The sequence below is a fragment of the Micropterus dolomieu genome, linkage group LG02 (assembly GCF_021292245.1).
Source record: "Micropterus dolomieu isolate WLL.071019.BEF.003 ecotype Adirondacks linkage group LG02, ASM2129224v1, whole genome shotgun sequence".
Lineage (NCBI taxonomy): Eukaryota > Metazoa > Chordata > Actinopteri > Centrarchiformes > Centrarchidae > Micropterus > Micropterus dolomieu.
In genome coordinates, this window is record NC_060151.1 from 8,879,906 (window position 1) to 8,906,273 (window position 26,368).

The 26,368-nt window shown below is 39.2% G+C and overlaps 1 protein-coding gene and 1 long non-coding RNA gene across 2 annotated transcripts in view; one reads left to right on the forward strand and one right to left on the reverse strand.

Moving 5' to 3' along the window:
• The window catches only part of LOC123956338, a 30,509-nt gene continuing 4,141 nt past the window's right edge, over positions 1–26,368 (reverse strand). Inside the window, exons 2-6 of the long non-coding RNA XR_006821511.1 lie at positions 7,459–7,509; positions 5,193–5,274; positions 4,591–4,692; positions 3,147–3,322; positions 1–302 (exon numbers count right to left, since the gene is read on the reverse strand). This is a non-coding gene — a long non-coding RNA (uncharacterized LOC123956338). The remainder of the gene's footprint in view (positions 303–3,146; positions 3,323–4,590; positions 4,693–5,192; positions 5,275–7,458; positions 7,510–26,368) is intronic.
• kcnj4 (potassium inwardly rectifying channel subfamily J member 4) lies at positions 3,210–9,025 on the forward strand. The gene is made up of 3 exons (XM_046028429.1): positions 3,210–3,363; positions 5,225–5,357; positions 7,405–9,025. Exons 2-3 carry the CDS (start codon positions 5,335–5,337, stop codon positions 9,023–9,025), a joined length of 1,644 nt encoding a protein of 547 aa, XP_045884385.1. The 5' UTR covers positions 3,210–3,363; positions 5,225–5,334.

The window sequence follows — 26,368 nt, forward strand, 5'->3', positions numbered from 1 at the left end:
TTGATGGATTAATTTTTTTATTTGTTGAATTAAGTCATTTCACAACTTTGCACTCCAGATGACAGATATTAAGAGCACTTACAGTCTTACCTTCAGACGGTACGCTCTTTCACAGTTACCATAACAAAATAAGCACTGCGTCAGACAGACTGACGCCCGGGCATCATGGGAACTGCTGTGTCGTGTACAATCGAGTGAACAGCCATACTTCTCTATCACATACTGTAAATCTCTATGGCACTGGTGAGGCTTGACATGTACACCTTTAGAAGAGGGAGGAAAGGCCTCGGGATACCTGGTGCCTGGGAGGAATGAAAGGACAGAAGGATGACAGATAATATAAATCATCAACTTGTGGCTTAATCATCACAAAAACGGGTAAAAGGTAAGAAAACCTTTACTCACAAACAAAAGCGAAACGTCTAATACAACTATCTATGTCTATCACAGAGGAACCTGCCAGTAAAGTGATCTTTGAATAGATGTTTGAATAAAGAACAATTTCATTGTTCAAGGGAACGTTATTTATCCATCTCATATTGATTATGTCCCTGTGACGCCATCTTTTTCAGACAGTCCTATGGCCTTTTCAGGACCACTCAGAAAAACAGCATAGACCTAGACTGTAAAGATAAAATAAATTAAATTTAAATGTTTACTAATTTAGCATTTACAGTTGGACATATTTGGACATTGTATTAGCAGCTGATCTATCACATATATAATATGTTTTGCAAAGAGTAAAATTGGACAACATGGAAAAAGAACATCTGAAATGAAGCCAACACGGAGGTTGTCTGGGATTTGATGGTAGTGTGGGAATAATTCTTTGCACTGACTTCTCTGTGGGTTGGCTCGTGACAAGCAGAGGTGAAACCAGGGTATGTATTGATTCATTTTCACATAGTACAAGATAGTTTGACAAAGGCAAAGGCAAAAGAAGGAAGTGAAGTGAACCTGTCACCTACAGTCCCAGTATCCAAGCAGCATGTAGCATGAATCTGTCTATAGTGAGATGGACTCAGCAGGTCCCTAACTGGGATAAATAACATCAGTAATGTTTGGCAAATATGTGCTTCTCTTAATAGACTACATTTATGCAACTAGGTTATTCTGTACTTTTCTAACAATCATCTTGACAATCAGATTTAATTTTATTTTCATTTTTTGGCAGAAAACAGCCTATTTAGTTTGCCTTTGACTGTATCTGGAAATTAAACCTTTTTTAGACAGTAAGGCTAATGTCTCTTTATGCTACCAGCATATAATCAAAAATGACTCAGATCACTTTGTAGGCTATAATTGCTCAACTAGATGCCATATCTGCCAGGCCATGTCTGGGCTTAAAGCTCTGGTATTCACACTGGATGTAAAATATCTTTTTTGGGCAGATGCAATAGTGTGTCTCATCAGGGGCGATTACCAAAGACTTTAGGGCCGTGGTTGGCAATAGGCGGCCCGCGGGCCAGAACTGGCCCACCAGCAATAATATCTGGCCCGTGGCCATATTGCTTTGATAGCAGAAAAATAAAAAATTAATAATTTGATAGCAGCTGATGAAGAAATAGATCTCAGTCATGACAACAACAGTTACTCACAAACTCACTTCCTCTTAAGTGACGTTCTCATGCTTTTATTTTGGAGGCACAAAATAAAAGCATGAGAACGTTTTTGAAGAAATGCTTCATGTTGAGTTCATTGAGAGCTTTTTACTTTGAAAAGTTCTGAAGGACATTCAAAAGAGTCTCTGGCTTACTTGACACACCTCTGAAAAAGCTGTCAGTAAAGGTGTAATTGGATTCCCCTGAATTTCCTCAGGGAAATGAAAAAGCCAGATGTCAGACTTATTTGCCGACCCCTGCTTTAGGGGAAGAGGACACTTCTGCATCTTAATCCCACTCCCCCCAACCAACCTGCTTGTTTATGTCTATCTCTTTGTGCTTCTTTTGGATTAACAATCATGAAATCTCCAGGAAGTTGTTCAGTACAGAACGACTCTACCTTTCTTATTTCAGTGTGAGAAATATTGACTGGCTATTAATCTGTGATTTATGAGATAAGGGAGAAGACAGTGATGCAGAGACACAGTAGAATACTTCAAAAACACTGCAAAGTCATACACAAGTACAGTGTACAGTATGTACACAGGACATGCGCAAATGTGGTACAAACAGTAGGACTGCAACTAAAGATTGTTTTCATATCAGTTACTCATTTAATCAACAGAAATATTTATGGTCTATAAAATGATAGAAAAATATTAAAGGTCAGACCAACAGTCCATAATCATAAATATTTAATTTACTTTACTAAAAAAACTGAGGAACTGAAAACTAATCCTTACATTTGAGAAGCTGTAACCAGTTGACTCTCAAAATTTATTTTGATTACTTTTTTTGTCAATATGCTCATAGATGAATTGACTAATCATTCTGGTACTACTGGTAATCTGTAGAGACACGTATGTACTTTCTTCTTCTATTTTTTTTCTACTTCTCTCTACAGCCCCAAACCTAAATCAAAAACAATAATCTATCTAAAATCTATCTGGACCTTTAACACCCAAAAAAACAAAAGTAAAGCTTACAGAAATGTAAACTGTATAAAAACGTGTGATTTCTTAAATATGTATTGTAATGTATGTAATAATATATGTAATATATGTAGTATATGTAATTAAGGAAAACCTCTTGATCAGTGTTTTTTGGTACATCATTAGGAAAATAATCGAACCATAAAAGCTTTTTTAAAAATGCTTTTGACCCAAGTCAAACATATTTCTCTCCTCATTTGTGTTCTCACTCAGAAATATGGATCAGAAAAGTCTCCACTAAGAGCCACTTCTGACACAGAGGATCTACTTAAAATCAAATGTCGATGTTCCATTGATGTCCTTACGCCCTTTCTCTCATCCCATCTCTCCCTCCCTCTCTGACTCATGTTATGAGAGCACTTAATACTGTATACTAGCCCCCCTACACCACTGTGTCTCTGGTGACTCTCTCCACTTCTCTCCATCCCCCAAATGCCAGAGGAGATGTGTTCCTATGGAAACTGGCTTCATTGAATGTCCCCTGCTTTACCTGGTGACCATTAACTGGTTTGTATTGTGTGTGTGTCTCATCTCTGCTGTAACATGTCTGTACCTGTGCTCTGCCTCTCCTGGCCTCTCGGTTCATTAGATGTTACAAAAACTTTGCACCAAAAGGGTGTCACCACTGATGATGGAATGTTGGCTGGTTGCATCTTTCATTTGAAGATACAGCTCAGATGTGTGAGAACTTATTTCACAGCTGTGTTGTTGGTTGGAAGCCAAGGGCACCTGTATGGAGACAGACCACAAAAAATAAATCCTCACATACAGTAAGTACACATATAGATAAAAGTATGTCTGTGTGAGTGTCATTGCATAGAAGCAAGGATATATAGATCCTCTCATAATGATAATGTGCAATTATTTTAAATTAATACATTTAAATAATGAAATGCAATGTCAGTGACTCAATGACCCTTTTAGCAGAAGTCAGATATTATACTTGCCATGTTTAGTTACTGTGAGATGTGTTGTAGGAAATGTTTTTGAGCAGTGGTTTGAAGGCAATCAGCATGAGTAAAAATGAAAGTCTAAACCATGTTGATGATCCCAGGGCTGTCCCTGGGAGCTGGTTTGCTTTGCTTGATGATGGTAGTGGATTCATAAGAGAACCTCCTACAATTTAGCAAATGACTGCACAACTGTAATACAGAAATCATCTGCATTTATTTATACAGAAATGTAAAACAAATATATATGTATTTCTGGTTGGAAATCATGTAATCAGAAAATAAAAAGCCTTGAGCTTGGCTCATGTCATTTGAGACTCTGGAGAAAATGTGTTCTAGAAAGACAGTTTTGTTCTGTTACACATTGGGGAAGTTGTAGTCAGACAGGGATTGGAACACACTTTCCCCCTAGTTTTTAAGGCCTATTAAGGTGCCAGATGTGTCTTTTTTTTCTATACTAGAAATATATATATATTTCTATACTACCCTTTTTAATCCAGAAATAACTTAACCTGCATCTGGTTTGAATGTTGAAGACAATGTGGAAGATCAGTTCAATTAAAACCATCTGTCCATCTGTGACTATAAGCTCCAGTGAACCTTTTAACAGCCAGCAATTTAGCTCAAATATGGGAATCCTTATTTTTGTTGGTGGTTTTGATGGCTGAGTTGCTGTTATCACAAGTAAATATTTTTTAAATAAGGATGAAGTGAACTCAACGTGGATTGCATCAAACAATGTTCCAGCAAAGACATTTACACAAAGAAACTCGCATGATTAAATTGTGTCACATGTATTGATAGCTAATTGTATGGCACTTTGAGAACTCCAACTTGCTGTCACACCAAAAGTGCTTAAGTGAACAACTCATAAATGAGTGTGGTGCTGATTTTGATTCTGAATTGTTAGATTTGCAGCGACAGAAACAAAGCTGTCAACAATAGCAATTCAATAAATCCAGTCACAAGAGTGTATTGTTTACAGTGTTTGTGTGAGTGCTGGAGAGGTTTATAACACTTTGTTTTACCTGTAATTACACCACTTACAAACACACACAACATTACAACTTTGTTGAGAGCAGGGTCACTGTTCCTCAAGACGTTTTGCAGAATTACATCAGGATTACGTTGTAATCCACATCTTGCTCACTAAAACAACACACAGAAGCCAGACTAGAAATACAGTCCCACAGTATAATGTTTGAGTAAATAAGGAGATGAAATGTGATGAAACAATGTTTTAAAAAAGTTAAAGAAAGAATCATGTTTTGCATACATTGAAGTGCACCTTCCTAATCTGATCATCAACGATCTGTACTTTTGTAAATTATAATAATATAATAAGCTTTATTTATATTACACTTATCAAACAGAGTACAAAGTGCTTCAAAACAAATCACACATAAAATTCAAAAATAAATAACCACGTGGGTAATAAGATACAGTGGGGTAAAATACAGAATATAAGAACAAGGATCACAAGTATAACAAATGTTCAGTAGGACATAAGGAAGATGAGACAAGGAAACAAAGTGATAAGAACGATAGGGCAGGAATAAGTTAAAGTAGTACTTCAGAGGCTACGTGTGTACTTGCAGTTATTTGATTATAGCGATCCTACGTGAAGTGATGTGGGCTGATTCTCTTACTCTCTCTCTCTCTCTCTCTCTCTCTCCTGCAGGGGTCCTTCTCAGTGGTCCAAGCACCACCTCCACGGTGGAGACCTGATCTCTGGGAGAAGGACAGAGTTTGGCATACCAGCCAGGACCCAGATAAGTGATCATTGGTGCCATGGGAACAAGCAGGTCCAGCAGGTGAGAGATTTAATCTGGAAGCTGCTGCCTGTCTAGGACTACAGCTGGATTGTAATGGTGCAATTAATTCTTACTTTTATTAAATGATCATGGTGAGTTTTATAAAGTCCTGAATCTACTCTTGAATTTTAACATTCCTTTATCATTCCTTTGAAACTTAGATCATTTTGTATCACTGAACTTAAGGTAAGATCTGATTGAGTCTCGAATGACAATCCATAGCACTATGTTACTTTTTTTTTCAGTGTTACTGCACAAATTTGATTAATAAGAATTTTCCCGGAAACTGCTATTGGTTTAAACAACGGTTCTGATTTGAAATCATTGGACTATTGTTTATTTATTTTAGGATATCTATTAATCTATTTAATTTGTACAGGAGTTATGATTTTAAAGGGCATCTCAACAGCCTTACAGAAACTATTTTATCCTTTTTAAAATTGTCTTGTCCGGAAATGTTAACATGGCCAGTAAGATGGGGCTTGTCAATTTGGTGAGCTAGTCGGGGTGAGTCAGGCCCAGCTAAGGGATATTTACAGCAAGAAGGTCCTTAAAAAGGCCAAGGCCGTCCTACACTGTCCTGACCAGCTCTTGTCTTGTTGTTACTGACTGAAGGATGTTGTATTGTAATAATGGCTATCAATAAATACATTAATAGCCTGGTACATTAACATAGTATTAAAGTTTTATACCACTGCATTTCTGATGTGTTTTTGGTTTGTCTAACTGCTTCTTAGTGTTTAATTACCTCATAGTTGTCTCAACTGTTTTGTTTTCACATAAAATAAATTTCCCTTCATGGCACAATAAAGATTGATTTCAGTGACAAAACATAGGCACTGGCCATAACCAGACAAAAACTTTAAACAACACATTGATTTTTCATTAAAAGGAGCAAAGTTCCAACCTCAAACATCCGATCTCTCAATTATCAGTGGGCTAATGAATGATCATAAATTAATTAACATTAATTTACATATAATTAGTAACATATACATCAGCCCATGTCAAAATGGGTTGTCTGACTGACACTGATAAAGATATAATCCTTTAATCTGTGATGACAGCAATCCTTCTCACATAGCTAAACTGAACTAACCTTCCCAGCCGGTAATCCTCCATGCAAAGGAGAGAGACAGGTTAGGTTGATTAATACACTCAGGTGACTGTGAAAAGCTTGGTCAATTTGAATGGACTGTTTATGTTTGGGAGTTAAATCCAACTTTTATTACTGAACTGAAGCAGCCTCTTGAATTTGAGGCAAAATGCCAGTCCAGTTGCCCTTGATTCTAACCTTCCTTGGACAACTATGACCTGGACGAATGAGAGGCTTCACAGACATCTTGTATTACTGTATTGACCAACGAGTTTCCCCTTAAACTGCATGGCTGGCTGTTTCTTATTTGTTCCTGCTCACATCCCTTGTATTCATAATGAGTCAGGTATTATCTTCCTATCTCCCTGTCACTGGAAAGTACACAGGGATCAATAAGATTACTGGCTTTGTAAGCTGTCTTCCTTCTCGTTTGCCTCTTTCTCATATTGTGCAAACTGCAATTTGAATGATATAGATTTTTTATCAGTTCCAACACCAAACTGTTACACACTTAATTTTTATTCATACATTTTGTAGTTCTCTTAAAACTATGTAATGGTAATGGTTTGGAGCCACAGCATTTGGGATGTCATTTGACTCAAGAACATTTCAGTGAAACACCTAGAAAGTGGTCAGGTTTCTCCCTTAAAATGAGGAATTGATTTACAAAACCGTAGTGATCATTCAAATAAATAAGTTTGTATGTGTTCTGAAGCTGTGATCAGGTCCGTCATTTCGGCAGTGGAAGACTATGCTGGCAAATGTCTAATATTGTCTGTGTAAGTTTTTACTATGCCTTAGCACAGTAGAAACTTCACATGACCACATTCATTTCTAAACTTGACAAGAAAAGTTTTAAATCTCCTACTGTTATCTATTTCTGTCAATCTAATGTCACCATGTTTTTTTAACCAAATGTTTGAATCCTATTCTCCCCCTTTCTGGTGGCAGGTACAGCATTGTGTCAGCCTTTTTGCCAGAGGAGGAACGCCAGAAGATCTCTACCTTAGGACTCCATAACGGCCACGGTTCCCCCAGCGTCCGACTGCACTCGGCCTGCGACACAGAGACAGAAGACAGTAGGAGGAGGTCAGGATCCTCTGCTGCTGCGCACAGCACAAGTGGACAAGGAGGGATGAACAACTACAATGGGAAGATTCTGACAAGGGGCTCCGGCCAAGTACGGAGCCGGTTTGTAAAGAAAAATGGACAATGTAATGTTTTATTCACCAACATGGAGGAAAAGAGGCAGCGGTACCTAGCTGACATCTTCACCACCTGTGTGGACATCCGCTGGAGATACCTGCTGCTTATATTCTGCATCAGCTTCATGGTCTCATGGCTTTTCTTTGGCATTATCTTCTACAGTGTCTCCCTGGCACATGGGGACTTTGAGGAGCTACCTACGCTGAAGGGTGATGGGTTGGTGGTTGGGGGGCTGTATGGACCGACCACTGGACACACAGGTGGAGGGCAGACGCAAAGGATGCCCTGCATTCTTCATGTCCAGGGCTTTGTTGGGGCGCTGTTGTTCTCCATGGAGACCCAGACCACCATTGGTTATGGCTGGCGCTGCGTTACTGAGGAGTGCCCTGTCACTGTGATAACAGTGGTTATCCAGTCCATTGTGGGCTGCATCATTGACTCTTTCATGATTGGCACCATCATGGCCAAGATGGCGCGGCCTAAGAAGAGAAACCAGACCCTTGTGTTCTCCAAAAATGCTGTCATTGCCCTGCGCGACGGCAAGTTGTGCCTCATGTGGAGGGTGGGAAACCTGCGGAAGAGCCACATTGTGGAGGCTCATGTACGCGCTCAGCTGATACGTTCATATGTCACAGCTGAGGGTGAGTTTCTCCCCTTGGAGCAGATGGACCTGAATGTGGGCTATGATGAGGGCACAGACAGGCTGTTTCTAGTATCCCCGCTGGTTATTGTCCATGAGATAGACAAAGATAGCCCCTTGTATACTTTAAGCCGAGCTGATCTGGAGACAGATGACTTTGAGGTTGTTGTGATCTTGGAGGGGATGGTGGAGGCCACGGCTATGACCACCCAGTTCCGTAGCTCCTACCTTGCCAGAGAGATCTTTTGGGGTCACAGGTTTGAGCCTGTGATCTATGAGGACCGAGACCGCTACAAGGTAGACTATGGTCGCTTCAACAAGACCTATGAGGTGCCGTCAACTCCCCACCTCAGCGCCAAAGAACTTGATGAGGCTGCAAGCCGGGCTTCATCTGCCGCTTCTCCCACATGTAGAACCACACAAGACTTAATTCCCAGGTCGCTGAGCGCCTTTTGTTATGAGAACGAGGTAGCATTGAGCTGTGGGGAGGAAGACGATGACATCTTCGACTCCTCCCAGATTGTAGGAAAAGAGAGGGCAGAGGAGAGGAGGACTTCCGTTGCTGTAGACTTCCAAAATATGTTCCAGGACACTGCCACCATGACATCCGGCAGTCACAACGTCATGTGCGTTCTGGACATGGACAATAACCAGATGGAGTTTGACATTCTACAGACTGCCATACCTCTTGATCCAGTGACCTATAAGAGTGAGCAAGATATCTAAAGAGTGCAGGGAGTGTGGATAGTCCTGTGTTCCTCTTTATTCAGCAATCCTTTTAACTTTATCTACAGTTGGACCTGAAAATTTCTTGGTGATGTTTTGGACTGCATGTACAGAAATGTGAACCCCCTTTGCCTTGCCAGTGTTGTTTTATATTTATATGTGTTTGTTTCTTTCAATGGGATCAGAGATTAAGAAAAAGAAGACATTGTTTTCTTTAATAACTTCTGGCACATGTAACTGCATTATTTGAAGAGCCATAATGATCAACCAGCGTGATTCTGCAGGAGGACTAAGAATCTCTGACAAAACATTGAAGAGTTTTGTCTACATTTTATTATGATTTCATTACCAAAGGAAAGCACAATAACAGAACAAATCCAGAAATGTTTTAGGCTGCATTTTGAATTGTGAAAAATGTAACTTTATTAAAGAATTTCCTTTTTTCTGTGAACAAGAGATTTTATGAATGCAATAGCAGTTTTGGTGTAATTCTCTTCCTTTTTGAAGAGGATTGAAGTCAAGATTTTTATCAAAGTTGATTTATGCTTGATAATCTCCATGTTGTTCATGGACTTCAGTGGTCACCTTGCCTGCAATAGTTCCCTCCAAAGTCTGCTATTTGCACTATTTTGAGACTTTTCTTAAATATTTTCCCGTCAAAAGAAAAATCTCCCTTAATTTGGGGGTTTTAGTATTCATTAGTGAAGAGTGTACCAACTACCAAGACCATTCCAAGTGCAATCACTGGTGTAGCAGGAGGAGTATTATTCTGAATTTTAATCTTATGTTAAAAAAATATTTTTTCTTATGAAAACAAAGTTGAATTTTAAGAGCATCTATTTAAAACAAAATATATTTTCTTAATATCTTTATATATAATAGAAACAAATATTTCTTTTAGATTAGAAGTACTAAAAATAGTCAAGTAATATTAATCTATTAGTGTTATAAATATAAAGCAATTTATAGACAAAACTTTTTTCTTGGTTTGTTTCTTGTGGAGGCTGCAGCCAGTGATAACAAACAATGCTGAGAAGCTTTTGTGCTGCTGTTGTTTGCCAAAGGTCTGGAGCTGGAAAATAGAGCGTCTCTGACTCATGATTTGGAAACTGGGGTGCATGCAGCCTAAGTGTACTCATTGTTTTTGATAGCAAAAAGCCACTGTGACAGCAGGAAACAAAGGGATGCAGGTGTAGTACAGTGTGTGGAAATGTGCAATAAATCACTGGATTGGGGCAGTGAGAATAAAGTATGTCAGGAAAATTGCTTCTGAAGTAAGTTGTAATGGTGGTTGTAAAATACATGACATAAAAAAACAGTTGCCCTCCTTTTAGAGGCAGGTGGTACAAATAAAAGAATATCACTCATAGATAAAGTATATCTACCTGATTTTGAAATACCTGTGATGAAACTTAATTTACTCATTATCTCATTTCCACGTGTCAAGTTTCTCTCATCTGGTACTTCAAGAGAATTAGGATGTGAAATGAATGTATTTTTCCCTTTCACCTTTTGATCTGATGATACTGCAACTCTCATTCTTGAAAGACTTTTATTGTTTGTTTATTTTTTTCATTCATGAATTTGTTTTTTGCTGGTTTTATTGCTTCAGCAGTTTTGTGTTTTTGTATCAACATGGCTGTGCTAGAGATAGAAACTCAGCTTGTGTGGATCTTAGCAACAAGCATTCAAGAGTGTTAGATTTAAAAATGGATATTGTTTAAATTTTCATTGCAAAACCTGATAATAGGAACATATCAAGCATATGTAAGCGCTGTATTGACATTCACTGCCAGCCAGTTTACTCTAAAGCAATGTATTCATAAATGTGTTTCACATAACTGTTATAAGTGTATGTATATGTAACTTGTAACTTGTAAGCAACCTAAATGACTCTAATTAGGCCTCTGTAAGCGGCAGCTGTACTGTATGTGTACTATATTATGTATATGTTTTCCATTTGATGTCTAGATACTATGGTTTTAACAGTACACCAGGACTGCCAGAACATTTTAATCAGAGATCTGTCCAGTTTCCAGATGTTTAGCTGTTCAAAGATACCCTATGTTTCTTGGCATTTTCTTTTTAGTGAATGTCTTGAGGGATCCAAACACATTAATGTTTATTTTTAAAGCTTTTGAAAACGTCTCGAAGTACTTCTTGAAATGCCTGCATGCCCTGAACCCTGGTTGTGCGTACTGGCTCACTGGTAAATGTTTGGGACACCTAAATTGAACTGAACCATCATCATTATCATTAGCTCCACCTGTGCTTTTTCTGCTATGAACATAACCTATTGGTGGGCTCTCAGATCCTAATTGGCACTAATTAGTGCTTTATTACACGGGGGTGACACATTTATTCCAATGAAACGAAAAAGTCATACAACATTTATAGGTACACTACAGCTTACTTTTATGAACTATGTGAAATTACTATTAAATTGCTGAAGATCAACACAAAAATGTGAAATAAATATACAATGCTTAAAAGGTTTTGACTGGCAATGTATGAAAAGTCGTTCTGTAGTATTTTGAAGTGTATAGCTAGTTCATATTTCAACATGAGCGCAGAATCGTAGCCAACATGAGAACAGGAAAACAACATCTGTAAATGCCATTTTGTGTAACAGACAAATTTCATGGTTTCTTTGCTTGATGCTTTGTATGAATCAAATCCCCGTTGGGAGATAAACATGCACTAAGCAATCTATTGAAGTAACTGAAATAAGTTAAGAAGAAGAAAAAAATGTCAAGTACAAAGCACTTTATTCTTCCGTGTACACCTTTTGATGTTGCAAATAAATATTTATATAATTTTGGTTGTTTCTCCTTTTTTCAAACATCATCCTGGTAAAAGTTGCATACAATGCCAGTCCGCTGACTGAACCTGTAAGGAAAATTAAAAATTTTTTGAGGCAGCTTTAGCATTGAAGCTCCAAAACCACTAGATGCATCTGCAGCCATTTCTATCATAGAGGGTTTCAGCAGAAAACACTGAAGCATGTGTTCCCTCTAGTGGTGTACTGCAAAAGCAGCAGAGAAGCTCAAACCTGGTTAATGAAGTCTATATTCAAGGAGAAAATTACAACAAGATCATTTTCTAGCCTCTCTTCATATCAAACTAGTTGGTAATTATGCACAGAGGAAATGTCATAATTTTCCTTCAGCATTAAATCATTTTGACATAAAATGTAAATATTCAAGCAACAGCAATCACAAGCAAGGGAAATCCATTACAGAACTAATGGTTACTGTGCATATCACATGTTTCAAAGCTTTGACTGCCTCCAATCATAATGTCAGTTACTGATGAATGGTTAAGGGGCTCTAAAGTGTCCAGTAATTCAGTCAGGTGTCTGTTCTGCTTTGTTGCTGTGATGGATCTTCTGTACAAGACAGAACAGACCCAGAGGAATATTGGTATACTGTGAATACACTTGAGATGTTCGTGAAATTATACAGGATGTCAAACTAGCCTTATGATTACCTTTATATATAACTATGTTTTAAACAGAGGAACAGAACAAACAACACAAGAGCTCGCAGATAAACTTTTAATACCGCTACTTTCAGTCTTTTATCCTGTTGTAATGTTTGTAATCAAAATGTCCACAGGGGTGCCCCAAGGCTCGCTGCTAGGGCCCATTCTCTTATCAATTTACACCACCTCACTGGGGCTGATCATTAGCTTGCATGGCTTCTCTTACTAATCAAATTCAAGTTACTAATGCTTGCATACAGAGTGACTACAGGGTCTGCACCCATCTACCTAAACTCCATCTAGGCCTACAAGCCTAGAAGCCTAGTAGGCCTACAAGCGAGAAGTTCCTTCTCGGCCACTGCGCTCCTCCAACGAACGCCGCCTTGCTCTGCCATCCCTACACACAAAGCAATCTCAGGCTGTTCTCATCTGTGACACCACGATGGTGGAACGAGCTACCACATGCCATCAGAGCAGGGGTGTCCCTCTGTAACTTCAAGAAGCTCTTGAAAACTCACCTCTTCCAAGAGTACTTTCTCTCATAACACCTCCTAACCTTTAACATGCACTTCCTGTTCTCTTCTTCTATCCCCTACAATTATCTTGTATCGATTGCACTTTTTTGTTAACTCTTACTTCCTTCCCTAGGTATTTACCCCATTGATGCCATACGTGCTATTAGCTCTTACTAGTACTTATTGCTGCCCTTACTAGTATGCATTGTCAGTTGTAGATCTCGTGCTGTATTGATGCTTGTTGATGCTTGTATGTTGTTCCTCAAATGTAAGTTGCTTTGGATAAAAGCGTCTGACAAATGAGTAAATATTTAAATGTTTGGCTAAGCACCCCAATCCTTCCAGGTTTGGGTGCGCGGTCAAATCACTTTTTTGTTCAAACAAAATTAATGGAAAACTTTCAGCTGCTTTTTCAGCAACACAGCCAAAGTTACACACATGCAGAAATCTGTACAGCTCATCATGTTCAGACAGACACCTTTGCTTATTTCAGCTGAGTTAGTGAAAAAAGTGTTTGCGTGATAGTTTAGTAACAATCTGATCTGGACAGAAGACATTCGAGGGACTATGACTACCTTCACACAGCAGTTTGACCTGTACAAATTCATTTTTTTCCTACAAATGGGACACAAATGTGATCCTCAACTAGTGGTGAGAGAGTGTAGATTACAAACTTAATTTTTAATTGGATTCATCACTCTCATATTACTTCATACAACAAAGTGTCCCTGCCAGGGATATATAACACATCTAGTCTTGTAGACTTCAAAATTGTTCGGATCTGATGACTTTATGAGGAATTGGGCACCAAGGCCTGCAAAATAACAGTAGCAAACTATTCATGCATTGGAAGCAGGTGCCCCCTGCTGGCCTATCCCAGTCATTTGTTCTTGAATCAATTGAACAATCTCCAGATGCCAAGTTGTCCAATACACAGCACTAACAGGTTTTAGTAATAAGGTCAGAATTTCTCGAAATTGAGTGTGCTGTAGTAAAGTCACCTCTTGATCTGTTGATGAAGAGGGCCTCGCTTCAAAACTGACTGGCTTAGGACAGCCAAATGCTGTGGAGTACCAACAATCTTTTGACTGCATTAGCATCAGCACATAGCCTGGTGTCCATGTGGAGACATTATCAGCAAGAGGCAGTCAACAGTCTTGTATAAATTTGCTTTTCAGATCATTTAAAATAGCAGAAAATATAACATGACACAAGTAAATTACAGCATGTGGGTACGATTTGGGCTTACTAAAGAAAACTATGGGGACTTTAATTCATGCTGAGAAGTGATAAAAAAAAACGTCATCTGTCCGTGTATCATCGGTCTAATTGGCTTAAATTTTGATAGGCAGCTGAGATCTTGGTTGTGTCTGCAGCCTTAAGGTTTTGCTGTCTAACAGTTGTTCTCTCTTTCAGTTTTTAAACAACTTTTAGGAGAAGAAGAGGAAAAGTAGGAACCTGAGAGAGAGACTGAAGACCCCTCAAACCTCAGACACTGGGCTTGTTGGCAGGTGTATCTGTCACGGGAATCTGGGGTGCTCCTTGAAATAAAGAGTCCTTATAGTACACTTGTTGTGCAGTGGCTCGTTGGGTTGGGATTATATACATTTGACGGGGGGGGGGTCCAGTGAAGCTGAAGCTTATGCAGACAAACCCAGGCTCATTGCAGGGTTTACCCACCAGGTCCTATGAAAGGTGCTTTGAGGGCATGCAGCAACATACAGAGCACTTGTCGGGAAACAGCTCACTGCATGTCCTGATCTCTGACAGTGTGAGGATATCAGGTTTGCATTTTGACAGAGAGAACTCACAGCTGTTTGCTAAAGGGTACTTTCCTTACATCAATATACAAAGTATCTCCATTTTCACAGTCAATTCCTATCCCATAATTAAATCATTTCTGTCTGGATTTTAATTAAGTTAAAATCTCTCTGTGTCAGTCTAATAAGAGGCTTCCCCTTGCACCCCTCATGGCTGTCCTGTCGTGATCTTGCTTTAATTATATATCCTCCATCTCTGTCTGTCATGTCACCGTTCCCATGCAGTACCGACAGTGGCAAACAGCCCACACACTGGACCTCTGAACCATTTCTGTCTGTGGAGGAAAAGATGAAAAGAGGGAAATGAGGAGGAAGGGGCAAGCTGCTCAATAACTGCAGGCCTCGAGGCAATCAGCTTTTCATTAGCCGGTCAGTGAGTGAGTGAATGAGTGTGATCGGTGGAATGGTAAAATAGGAGAAGCCACGCTGGGCCACATGGGCTATTAGGGTGATTTGGGGGCTCCCACTGACTCCTATTGTGTATTGTCTCCGAAGTGAGCAACCAAGGCTCAACAGTGAGCCTTTGTGTGGGACATTTAAATGCCTGTTAGCATGCTAATTATGGGATGTGTGTGTGTCTGTGTGTGCCAGTGTGTGTCCATCATCTTCTCATCCTTTCCATCCCTCCTCTCTCCTGGGATTTACACTCCTCCAATTGCTCTTCCTCTGTCTCTTCTTTTCTATCTTTGCCCAAGGCACTAATATGCCACTGATATCCGTATCACTGTCATGACCCCTTTTCAAGCTCCTTCCTGTTGTTTCCATTTTCTTCACGTCTGTCTTTATTCCTAAATATGTGTGCTCCCAGCCTTCTTGTTTGCCCCCCCCCCCCACTTTTAATTTTTTTTATTAATCAGCTGCTTCTGATTCTGCCATGCTTGGATCAGTTTTGCTTTCACTCCTTTCACTTTTAATCATACCTTCAGATTCTCTCTGAGCCATGACATCCTCACATATAGCTATGGAAAACCCAATTTCTGATGAGCCCCTCTTTCATCAGTGACCACTCTACTTCAAACTCTTCCTGAGCCTGTGCTTCGTTTTCACCTGTCTCCCCGTTGGTGGATTAGGGTGTACAATTACAGATTCCCAAAATATTTTTGGCCGAGGAGAGCCATCCGTGAAGGGAGAAGAATGAGGCTGGCAGTCTGCTTTTAAAGATTTGGACACAACAACATGAAAACCTGTCAAATAGGTTACAATCCAGTTCAGCATAAATAGTGTGTTTCTGTTATTTTTGTTATCTTTAATTTTTTTTGCCAACCCTTTAACAAGATTCACTCTCATGATCTTTAAATCTCTTGTGTAGTGTTGTGTGCGGCTCATTTACTCCTTTACTTCTTTTTAAAAAACATGGGAGGCAAAATCATTACACTGTCTGAAATACAAGCTCTACATGTCTAGGAATCCAGATGCCTAATTCAACCGAATCTTATTACTGAGTTGTATTTTGGGACACAAAATAATGTTATTTCTGTTTTCCCCCAGGTTTTTAAGATTAATAACACTGCGAGAGGACCACTGCATATCATTGCATATCCACCACATCCCATTCAGATGAATGTTAAGTCACACTTTCGGCATCCATGTAGGTTAGTATGTCAACCAAACGACAAGCTCTAATGTAACTTGATATGAGTTAAATAGAATTATCTCAGCTCATCAAGAGGAACTACGATTGAACAGACACTAAACAGAAACAAACTTCTCTCGCTCACCACAAGGTTGGCTTTGTTGGTTGGGCCTAATAACATGAACCATTACACTGATGTTATTTCTCATCTGAATAGGGTTACAGATGCTGAAAATAATGGTATATATTTCCATATGTGTTTAAATTTGCTGTGCGTCCATGCAAACTCATTCGATATGTGTCCTTCTCTTGGCATTTGATGCTGGTTAAATAGATTGATCTGTTCACATTGTAACTAAGCTCAGCTTTACTACAGTGGACTGGTCTAATCAAACCATTTCCCATTTACTGGCTGTAAGCCAGGAATCTAGTACCTTTGTAAATTATCTTGAGGTGTTGCAGAAGACACTTTCTCATATTTATTACAATAACTTTCTTTTAACTGCTAGAGGTCAATAACCCTAAAGATTGTGTACACTTTATGCAATTTACAATATGAAATTTATTGTCAAGATGTTAGATGTACTTTGAGTGTGGCTGACCTAGGGGAACAGATATGGTATTTTGCTGTCTTAATTGTCCTTAAATATGCACCCAGAGCCAGACATAAATCTCCCTACTGACAGCTTAAATGGGCAATAAAGTTTTCAGTCTTTGAGTGTTGACTATTAATTTATTTTCCACAATACATGTGTATGTGATGTTTTTGTGTGTGATCGAGTGTTGTTTTCTAATGTGCCTCTATGGGACTGCATGCACATGTGACTGACTGTCTGTTTGTGTAACTGTGTATGAACAAACAGAGTAAACAGAGTATGCAGATTCACATTTCTATATGTAGTTTGCACGTCTGCCTGTATGCTTTAGTTTGGTGTGTGTGTGTGGATACTCATGTTTTCATCAATGCATGTACTTCTGTGTATTTGTGTGTGTGTCTGAGTCTATGTGAGCAGCTGTGGGCCCTGTGTATGAACTCTAGCTCACATGGGCAGAGCGAGGGAGGGCCGCAGGGTGAGAAGGCGATGGGAGAGGGGACTGATGCCCGACAAACTCGCCATCTCCCTCTCCCCTTTCATCTCCCTCTCCCAGCATCAAACAACAAACTCTTTCATTCAGGCATCTTTGCGGCCAGCCACCCCCAGACCCTCGAGGCCCCCACCCGTTCACGCTGCTTAATTCAATGTTCCGAGAAAAACCCATGATTGGAAAGTGACTTTTTTATCCACATCCTTTTCCATATCTCCCCCTAAGAAACATCACCCCTCTTCCTGTCCTCCCTACTCTGTTTTTACTTCTCACATCAAAACAGCTTCTGTCCTGTAACACAGTGGAAGTAAAACCCAGGTCAATCCACTCTCAGAACCGGACAACACAGAGAGGCACATTCAATGAGCATTCAATATTGGATACGATTAAGATGCCAGAATATCACAGTATTACATTATTGGCATTAAAATTATGTTACAATACTTATTGCAGTACTTTGAATGCAAAGTCTTTTTTGACGGACCAGCATTCACTCATACTCACTCAGAAACTGACAGCTAATCTAAGAGTTTTATCCACTGAGTAACAATTCAAAACTTTCCATAATCAATATAGCAAGATACAAGCAGACAATTAATGATTATCAAACCTTGGGCTGACAATGAATCCCAAAGACCACAGCTGTCCCCCACATTTCAGAGAAAGTTCTTACAAGAATAAAATCTTGTTTTTCACAGTTTTAAGCCGTTTACACTCATTTGCCAGTTTACTAGGTACACCAAGCTAAAGCTACTCCAGTCTAATAGTCGTGCAATAATTCCTACTTTTATGAAAGTCATAATGTTAAATCTTTGTTGGCGCTGTTTTACAGTCATTTTGGAGGGGCATAGTTTGTGATGCTGCTGAACTGTGTTGCGTTATACTATCTGTAAGTGTGCTGTATGACAACAGTCTCATACAATGGACTCTTATTTGAGTTAAAATCGATCTGATCCTGGCAGTCCTTCTGCTATTTGCTTTTCCTTCTAACATTCGTTATTATGTGAGTTAAAACAACGATACAAGAAGGTATGTGTATGTATGTGCATTTTTGGAATAGGCACATATTCAAGCCCATGCAGTTGTAAGCAGTGATGGTAAACATAGTGATAGCACTATATGCTCCATCACAACTACAAGTCAAGAAGATATTTCACATAAGTAATATCAAAAAGTATTCATCCAGCATGAGTTCCCCTTTCGCAATTATTGTATACTGTTACTGATACTGATGCGTGATAATGTGCAAGCAGCATTTCATTGGCATCAAAGTTAAGTCAATTCTAATTTAAATTTTAGGTCTGCTTGTTTATAGGAGTACATCATGTTCATGAGATGATAATTTGTTTTGTTTCTAAAACCTTTATCTATATTACATTTATTCATTTAGCTGACGCTTTTATCTAAAGCAACTTACAATTGCTATATATGACAGAGGTCACACACCCCTGGAACAACTAGGGATCAAGTGTCTTACTCAGGGACACACTGGTGTCTCACAGTGGATTCGAACCCGGGTCTCTCACATCAAAGGCATGTGTCTTATCCACTGTTCCATCACCACCCACAATTTATTAAATAGGTATTAGCTATATTATTACTCATGCATTAATATATAACACTGCTTCATATTTTATAAGTTGATTACATGTTATGTATGAAAAATCTCTCACCACAAAACAGATGTCAAATAAATCGATCAATGTCTCATTTTTGCTACCATTACTGCAGAGGAACTCAAGCTGGAATGCTGCTTTAAGCGCAAAATATAATAAAATATAATAAAAGATGCCGTTGATTACAATAACTTAACAACTGCAATAAAAGCAGCCCACCGGATCCTTCTGAAAGGTTGACTGATACTGCTACTTCAACAGGGGAATACGACAAATCGTCCACCACAAAACAGATGTCAAATAAATAGTGGAATTAAAAATACAATACTTCCCCCTTAAATATAGTAAATAAGCAGAAATAAAAAAGAAGCATAAATCGACATTCTTAAGTGAAGAGTAAAAAACTTTAAAGCACTTCTTGTATGTACTCAGTTACTTTCCACCACTGTTTGCAAGTATCTGAAATGCATATTGTTATCCTCAGCTACCAGGATGTCAAACTAAATTAGATAATTAATGGGCATTTTGTTTTGTGTCCAGGGGGAAAAAGTCTGTAAGAGAATAATTAAAATTGAACATTTTTAGCGGGGCACATCATTGCTGTGGGATGATGTCCCAAACAGCAACCAGCCTGACATGCAGCAGAAACATCCTAACAAAGGACACCCTTGTTCCCAGCTGAATTCTTGAACATCATTTTCTGCATTTTCCTGCAAATGACTCAATCTCCACGTCCCTCGCCTCTCATTCCGCCCAATTATCATTTTTCAAGCATGTCCCCATCGTCCTACAGAGATGGGCTGTTTTGGGAGTTTCCAAATCTTTCCATGAAATCTTCTAGTATGTGTAGGGATGTGTGAGGAGTTTTGCTGCTGAAAAACACACACACTGAAAAACACACACACACACACACACACACTATACACACATTCGAACTGCATGGTAGATGAAAAGAGGTGGACGTAAAAGAATAATGTGCCTGATTCTGATGGGAGACAGTTGCGAGGGATACAGGGCTGCATTGAGGATTCTCTTTCTCTTATTCTCCCTGAATCATCCCCTTTTTCCCCTTTTGCCTCTTGTTGCCATCACAGCTGCAGCAGGGCTTGGCAACCCCACAGCTCTAAGGGCCAGTCTTCCTTGATTCAAAAGGGTGTGATGCTTGTCAGTGTGTTATTGGCAACTCAGTGCAGTGGAGTACCTCACAGAGTATTCACACCCAGGCAGTTATTGCACGATAATCTAATTTGTCAGTCATCATGTCGTAATCGATTAAGCTAAAGCCACCTAACATACAGGTGATTTACATACTCTATAATGTTAATCCACACATTTTAACAGCACTCTGTTTTATGTCATGTAACACTTTTTGCTGTTCATAGTTGTTGTTTTAATAGAGTAGTAATTAATATAATACATAATCATATATGTCAAATTCCTCGTACAGTATGTGTATACATACCTATAAAAGTGGATATAAGTTGACAGCAGAATTCTGTTCATTAGTTGTATTTCAACTTAATGTATCTAAGATGCGTGCAACCTTGCACTTAATCGCATGGGGTGATACACTGTGTGCAAATCGGATGATACATATAACCAAGTTGCATTAAAGTGTTTGAAACACAAGCATAAGATTTAACAAGACTGTGAGTCTACAGACATGCTAGCGGCTCTGTGAGGCTGTACCTATAGGCACAGCAGTGCTTTGAGCTAAGCGCTAACGTCAGCATACTAATATGCTCAGAATGACAACGCTAACATGCAGATGTAACACAGGTATAATCTTCACAGTGTTCGCCTTTAATACAGCTGAGGCCGATGAGAATGTCATTTGTTTGGTAGGTTTTTGGTCATAAGTCGAAGATATTGGTGCTACAGGAAAATATTATGACTCTTAACACAGCGATGAACAATACATGAACGCATACTTATCAAAACCAACTGCCTTCTGAGAGTGAAAACAGGAAATATGAGCCAAGTTCCCTAAAACAAGTAAATGATGATTACAGAATACCAGAAGAGATCAGCCACAAGTAACTAAACTCTCTCTGTGTCTCACCTGGGACCTTTACCCCAATACCCCCCACCCCTTCCAACACCACCACCCTTCCCCACACCCCACCTCAACCCCCATATATCAATTTCCTTTAGATGTTCCCCCTCACACAATTGAAGTAACTAGATTCTTTCCTTTGGCTGGCCAGTGGAGATATGAAGCAGAACATACAATGGGCTATTCATTAAGGTAGCAGCGCACACACACACACACATCTCAACCCCATTCATCCTCACCCAACCAGCACCAGTAGCAGCGCTGTCCATCTCTTAAAGCCTACACACACACACACACACACACATATTTACCAACTATATCCTGTAAGAGAAACGCATGTAGGCACGCAGACACAGACACACCGTCTCACAAGGGCACACAGAAGCACATGCAAATACATAGCCAAGTAAAGCACACTCACACAACATCCCACCTCACTCCCCAGCTGCAGTGAAAGCCCATCCAAGTTCTTGCCAACCCCTCTCTCTCTCTCTCTCTCACACACACACACACACACACACACACACACACACACACACACGCACACGGTTTTTACCCCTCCTTCCTAACCAGTAACTTGGAGAAAGACAAGACGAACACAAAAGAATAGGAACTTTGGTGGTATAAGCACAAAGGCACGATTCACAGACATTCAAAAGGGGGACCTATTTAAATGTAACACAGCTGCATGAATTTATTAAGAAAGATGAACGGGGAGAAGAGATCAGGAAGATCTTGTGGAGGGTTGAGTTATTTTTATTACCCGTTTGAAGGTTCCCTGACCTTTTAATTGGGGATGTAACTGATATTTATCACTATTAGGGAATAATTAATAAATTGTTAAAGCTCAGTACTTGCCCCTTCATGTTGGATTACAGTAAACTACTTTTAAAATGGAGGGATGGTCTGATGCTTAGAAAGAACAAGCGACCTTTACACCCCTACAGGGTTCCTGAGCAAGACTGTGAATCCCTACATCTGACCGTCACATCTGACCTCCCTGTAGGATAGGAAAAGTCATATTGGAATACATCAATCTCTCATTATTGCTGCCATTATTCCAGAGCAACTCATGCTTGAATGCTGCTTTTAGCACAAAATATAAGACAGAGTTGATTACAATAACTTAATAACTGCAATAAAAGCGGCCCACCAGAACCGTCTGCAAGGTTGACTGATCCACTTCAACAGGGGAATACCGACACACCGGCTTTGTCCTGCACAGGTGCATGCAGGTATAGAGAAAGAGTGAATGAGAGAAAATTAGCTTAAGAGCATCACAGAGAGGTAGAGGAAGAGTGTATCTGGGAGTACGAAAGGGATATAAGTAGCGTTCAAATGATTCAGTGACTCAGGATGTGTGTTAGACCTACACAATTGCATATGTTGAGACTTTTGTTTACATATCTGCTCAGACTTTTGACAACACCACACTAACACCACTACCAGGTCAGCTGAACAGATTCCTGCCTCTTGTGAGTCAGGAGGAATTTGTTTGTGTGAAACTGAAAAAAAGGCAGAAAGGGCAATACTCCCATCTTGGCACTTTTGCTGGAGAATGCACCACAACACACAATATAATACACACCAGCCACATAACTAATACAATATCCAAAACAACTTTATAGTTCACAGTAAGCATGCAGCAAGTAATGTAATTGAAAATAAGGGCTGTTTCATAAGAGTTTATCTTTTTGATTTGGCTGTGAAATTGGTTGTGATTCCTTTTTAATGTTAATAAATCACAGCACATTTAAACATACATGTATTTTATATTCTAATCTGGCTCGACTTTAATAATTTCTCTGGCATTATTTCATCTAAATCCAGTGTGACCTACAATTCCAATTTCTTGCTACATTGTTAGAAATGTGTATTTCTGGATACTTGTTTGTAGAGAGTGACATCATCTGGCTCCAAAGATCAGCAAATAGCAGTCAATGAGTTCAGTACCTGATTTTCACCAGTACATGATTAGGATCACAGGTTTGGATTTGAGGTTTTGTTACAATTTCAAGCTCCATATGTATTTAGTTATTTTTGAATTGATTTGTTTTGGGGTCTGTTTCCCTCCTAAAACACACAGATCAAAATTTTGGTCCTGATCCAACTAAATATATACTTAGAATACATAATATTTAGCAGGACTGTATAAAGTCAGGTGGAGATTATGGTGTTTGTGTTTGTGTGTGTGTACAGCTGTGATTCTGGCCTGGCCCCGGGCCGCTGACCCATGGTCTGCTGACCTTTAACTGTCACACTATGTGTGTGTGTGTGTGCTTCACAACAAACTACATCATCTCCGTCATATGACTGAACAAGTTGGTATCATTTTGAATGGCTGTTTGTGTGTTTCATCTCTGGTTTGCTCTGTGTTCATGTTGTTGCTAAATAGTTCAGTCCATTAAAAATAGGCTATCTTCAAATGTAGTATTTACTTTTAATTTAAAACTGTTCTGCAGAGGGAGTCTCAAAAGTTGCATTGGCTATTATGTGTACAGCGAAACCAATCATTCTGTAAGATCCATTATATTTACGACTTTTCTACATTTTTTGGTTCTTTTGTTACTTTTAAATATAAATCCATTTTTATTATGACATTTCATCAATCATATCTCAGAGCAGACTTTTATTAAACATTACCTCGTTTCCATCAAAGTCTATTCATGCAAGGAACATTTTAACTATTGTTCAAAGGAAGCCGGTTACACAGTAAATAATTCACTAATTATTATTTCTTAAAAATCTACCAAATTCCACTGAGACATATTTCTTTTAGTTGTTTTTTTTTATAGCTTAGTATTTTTGCAGTTTGAGAGTTGCTGCAAATATAGGCCTATTTATTTTTTCTTTGAAAAAATGTAAAGCTACTTCAGTAAAATGTATTAATTATTAAGTAAAATTGTACATTTTATGAGTAGCATATAACCAGCGACAAGACAATGATTTTCATATTTAATATTTTTCCCATGTAGCCATTTACATAGCCCTATTATGAAAATCATAGCCTGAAAAAATAACGATCTTAAATTACAGACTGATTCTTAAAGTTTTGGCTCAAGATAATTTGACAAGCAGCTTTTGGACGCCTTATAACCTAAAAAGTTTTTATCAGTATTAGTAGCACTGGGGTATTATTCGACAGCAGCATTAAACTATCAGATGACTTAACGTTTCTCTACCTCTCTTTGCTTATTCAATTTATCTCAGTCTGAACGAAGACTGTCAGACTGTCAAGCCACCAGTCATTATTAAAAGGCAACAGCAAATGTTATGTATTTAGGAAATTATTAAAAATAGCATGTCTTCTCCTTTTTAATTTAAGTAATCTCACTGATAGCTCTAACAAATAACAAAAAAAATCCAGAAAATATATTTTGAAGCATTTTGTCACAGCGCCAAATTTCTAAATAGAGGCGAAACATAAAATTCGACCCAATTCCTGGCTTTTTTCATTAACCAGCACATTTCTGTCAAACATCTTGTGGCCTTGGAAACGTGTTACATCAATTGACATTGGTGGTCTCACCTAAACGTCATCAAATCATGTAGCAATGTAACTTTGTGGTGCCTGTTAATTTCCCGTCATTGCACGCCGTGCACAAACACACACACGCCAAAACAAACACTCACGTCAAACCGAGGCAGGGCCGCAAATCCTCCATTACGCAGCGGGAGAGAAATCCCCGGAGTGGCTCTTTGAAGGTCCCCGGTTTAAAGCCCCAGGAACCGGACAGTCCCACCTCAGCTCCCCGGGCTGAGTCACCGCGCTCCTGGAGCATTTTGTGTCAAGAGTTTGTTGGGACGCGGACAAAGAGTGGGGGAAGAAGGGAAGACACAAGCCTTTTCCTTCTTTTCTTTTCTTGTTTCATATGCACAGAACTGCTTTTTGTTCCCCTTTTTTTCATTTAAGGGGGAAGGGGGTGCTCGTTTTGATCACATGATTACAATTCACCTGAGATAAAACAAAGGAGGCAAAGAAAGGAGGGAAGAGGAGGAATCAAAGAGGCAGAGAATCAGACAGAGAGATGCACTCATGGTTAGGATTCCCTTATCACAGTCAACATTAATGGATAATGAAAAAAAGTGGTGATTTTTGGATTGGGTGCCAGTGTGTCGCATGGCGGGGATACAAGGGGTCATTGTTGTGAAGAACAGCGCTTGTGTTTGTATCCATGCGGCCCATAATGTCCCCTCTCTTCTCTCCTTTCTGTATTTTCTACCAATACTGTTCGGTTTAAAACGCGCGCTCTGCGGCTCTCAGTTAGAGGCGCTGATGCAATTACAGAACATGAAGAGGCACACTGTCGGAAGCCACACAATGTTTTTCAAGGGCCTTTGAATGTTGTCTACACCTGCGATGTGGTGGTGAATAGAAAAGCGTGTGTGTGTCGGGGGGGCGCCCTTCACATGAGTCTTTGCAGTTGGTGCAAATTCATTAGCCTTGTCTTTTATAAATGTTCGGTCCAAACAAATGAGCATTTATCTGTTTGTGTTGAGAAGTTTATCCCCCTTTTCTCCTCTCAAGAAATGTCAGCGACAGAAAACTGTGTTGTCTCCGAGCATGTTCTGAAATCTGAAATTAAACTGTGTCTGATTCATCAAATATCATACCCTACACGTGAGAATATTTTTCTCAGCTGACGAGTTGTCCGCGAATCCCCTGCAGCAGACCCTTTATTTTATCTTGTAGTTCGTGTTAGAATCCTACACTTTCCTTTGGGGTTCGTTCCAACTATTTCTCATTTAGATGCTGGAGGGAGCCTGTAAATGAAATGGTCATTTTGGTTTCTGACAAATCGCAATTGTCATAACTGGACTTCCTCTCAAGCTCACACTACAACAAGGCCTGCATAATTTCTCAGGTGTGGAATTTGAGTATACACCTATAAGGCAAATAGGGACCTCCCCACGTGAAATCGGTTGTTCGTGTACAAATGAAAATATTGTAGCCTACTTGTAATGGTCAAAACTGTTTTATGCATAATTTAGGCACGCCTGTACCAGACTATTCAATCTCAACTCATGTGAGAGAAACAACAAACAAAAGTGCAATTTTGCTATCTATCTATCTATCTATCTCTCTCTCTCTCTCTCTCTCTCTATATATATATATATATATATATATATATATAGAGAGAGAGAGAGAGAGAGAGAGAGAGAGAGAGAGAGAGAGAGAGAGAGAGAGAGAGAG

Coding starts and splice junctions, on each gene's coding strand:
- kcnj4 (XM_046028429.1), top strand. CDS start 5,335: ATGGGAACAAGCAGGTCCAGCAG. Junction 5,358..7,404: donor GGAACAAGCAGGTCCAGCAG/GTGAGAGATTTA, acceptor TTCTGGTGGCAG/GTACAGCATTGTGTCAGCCT.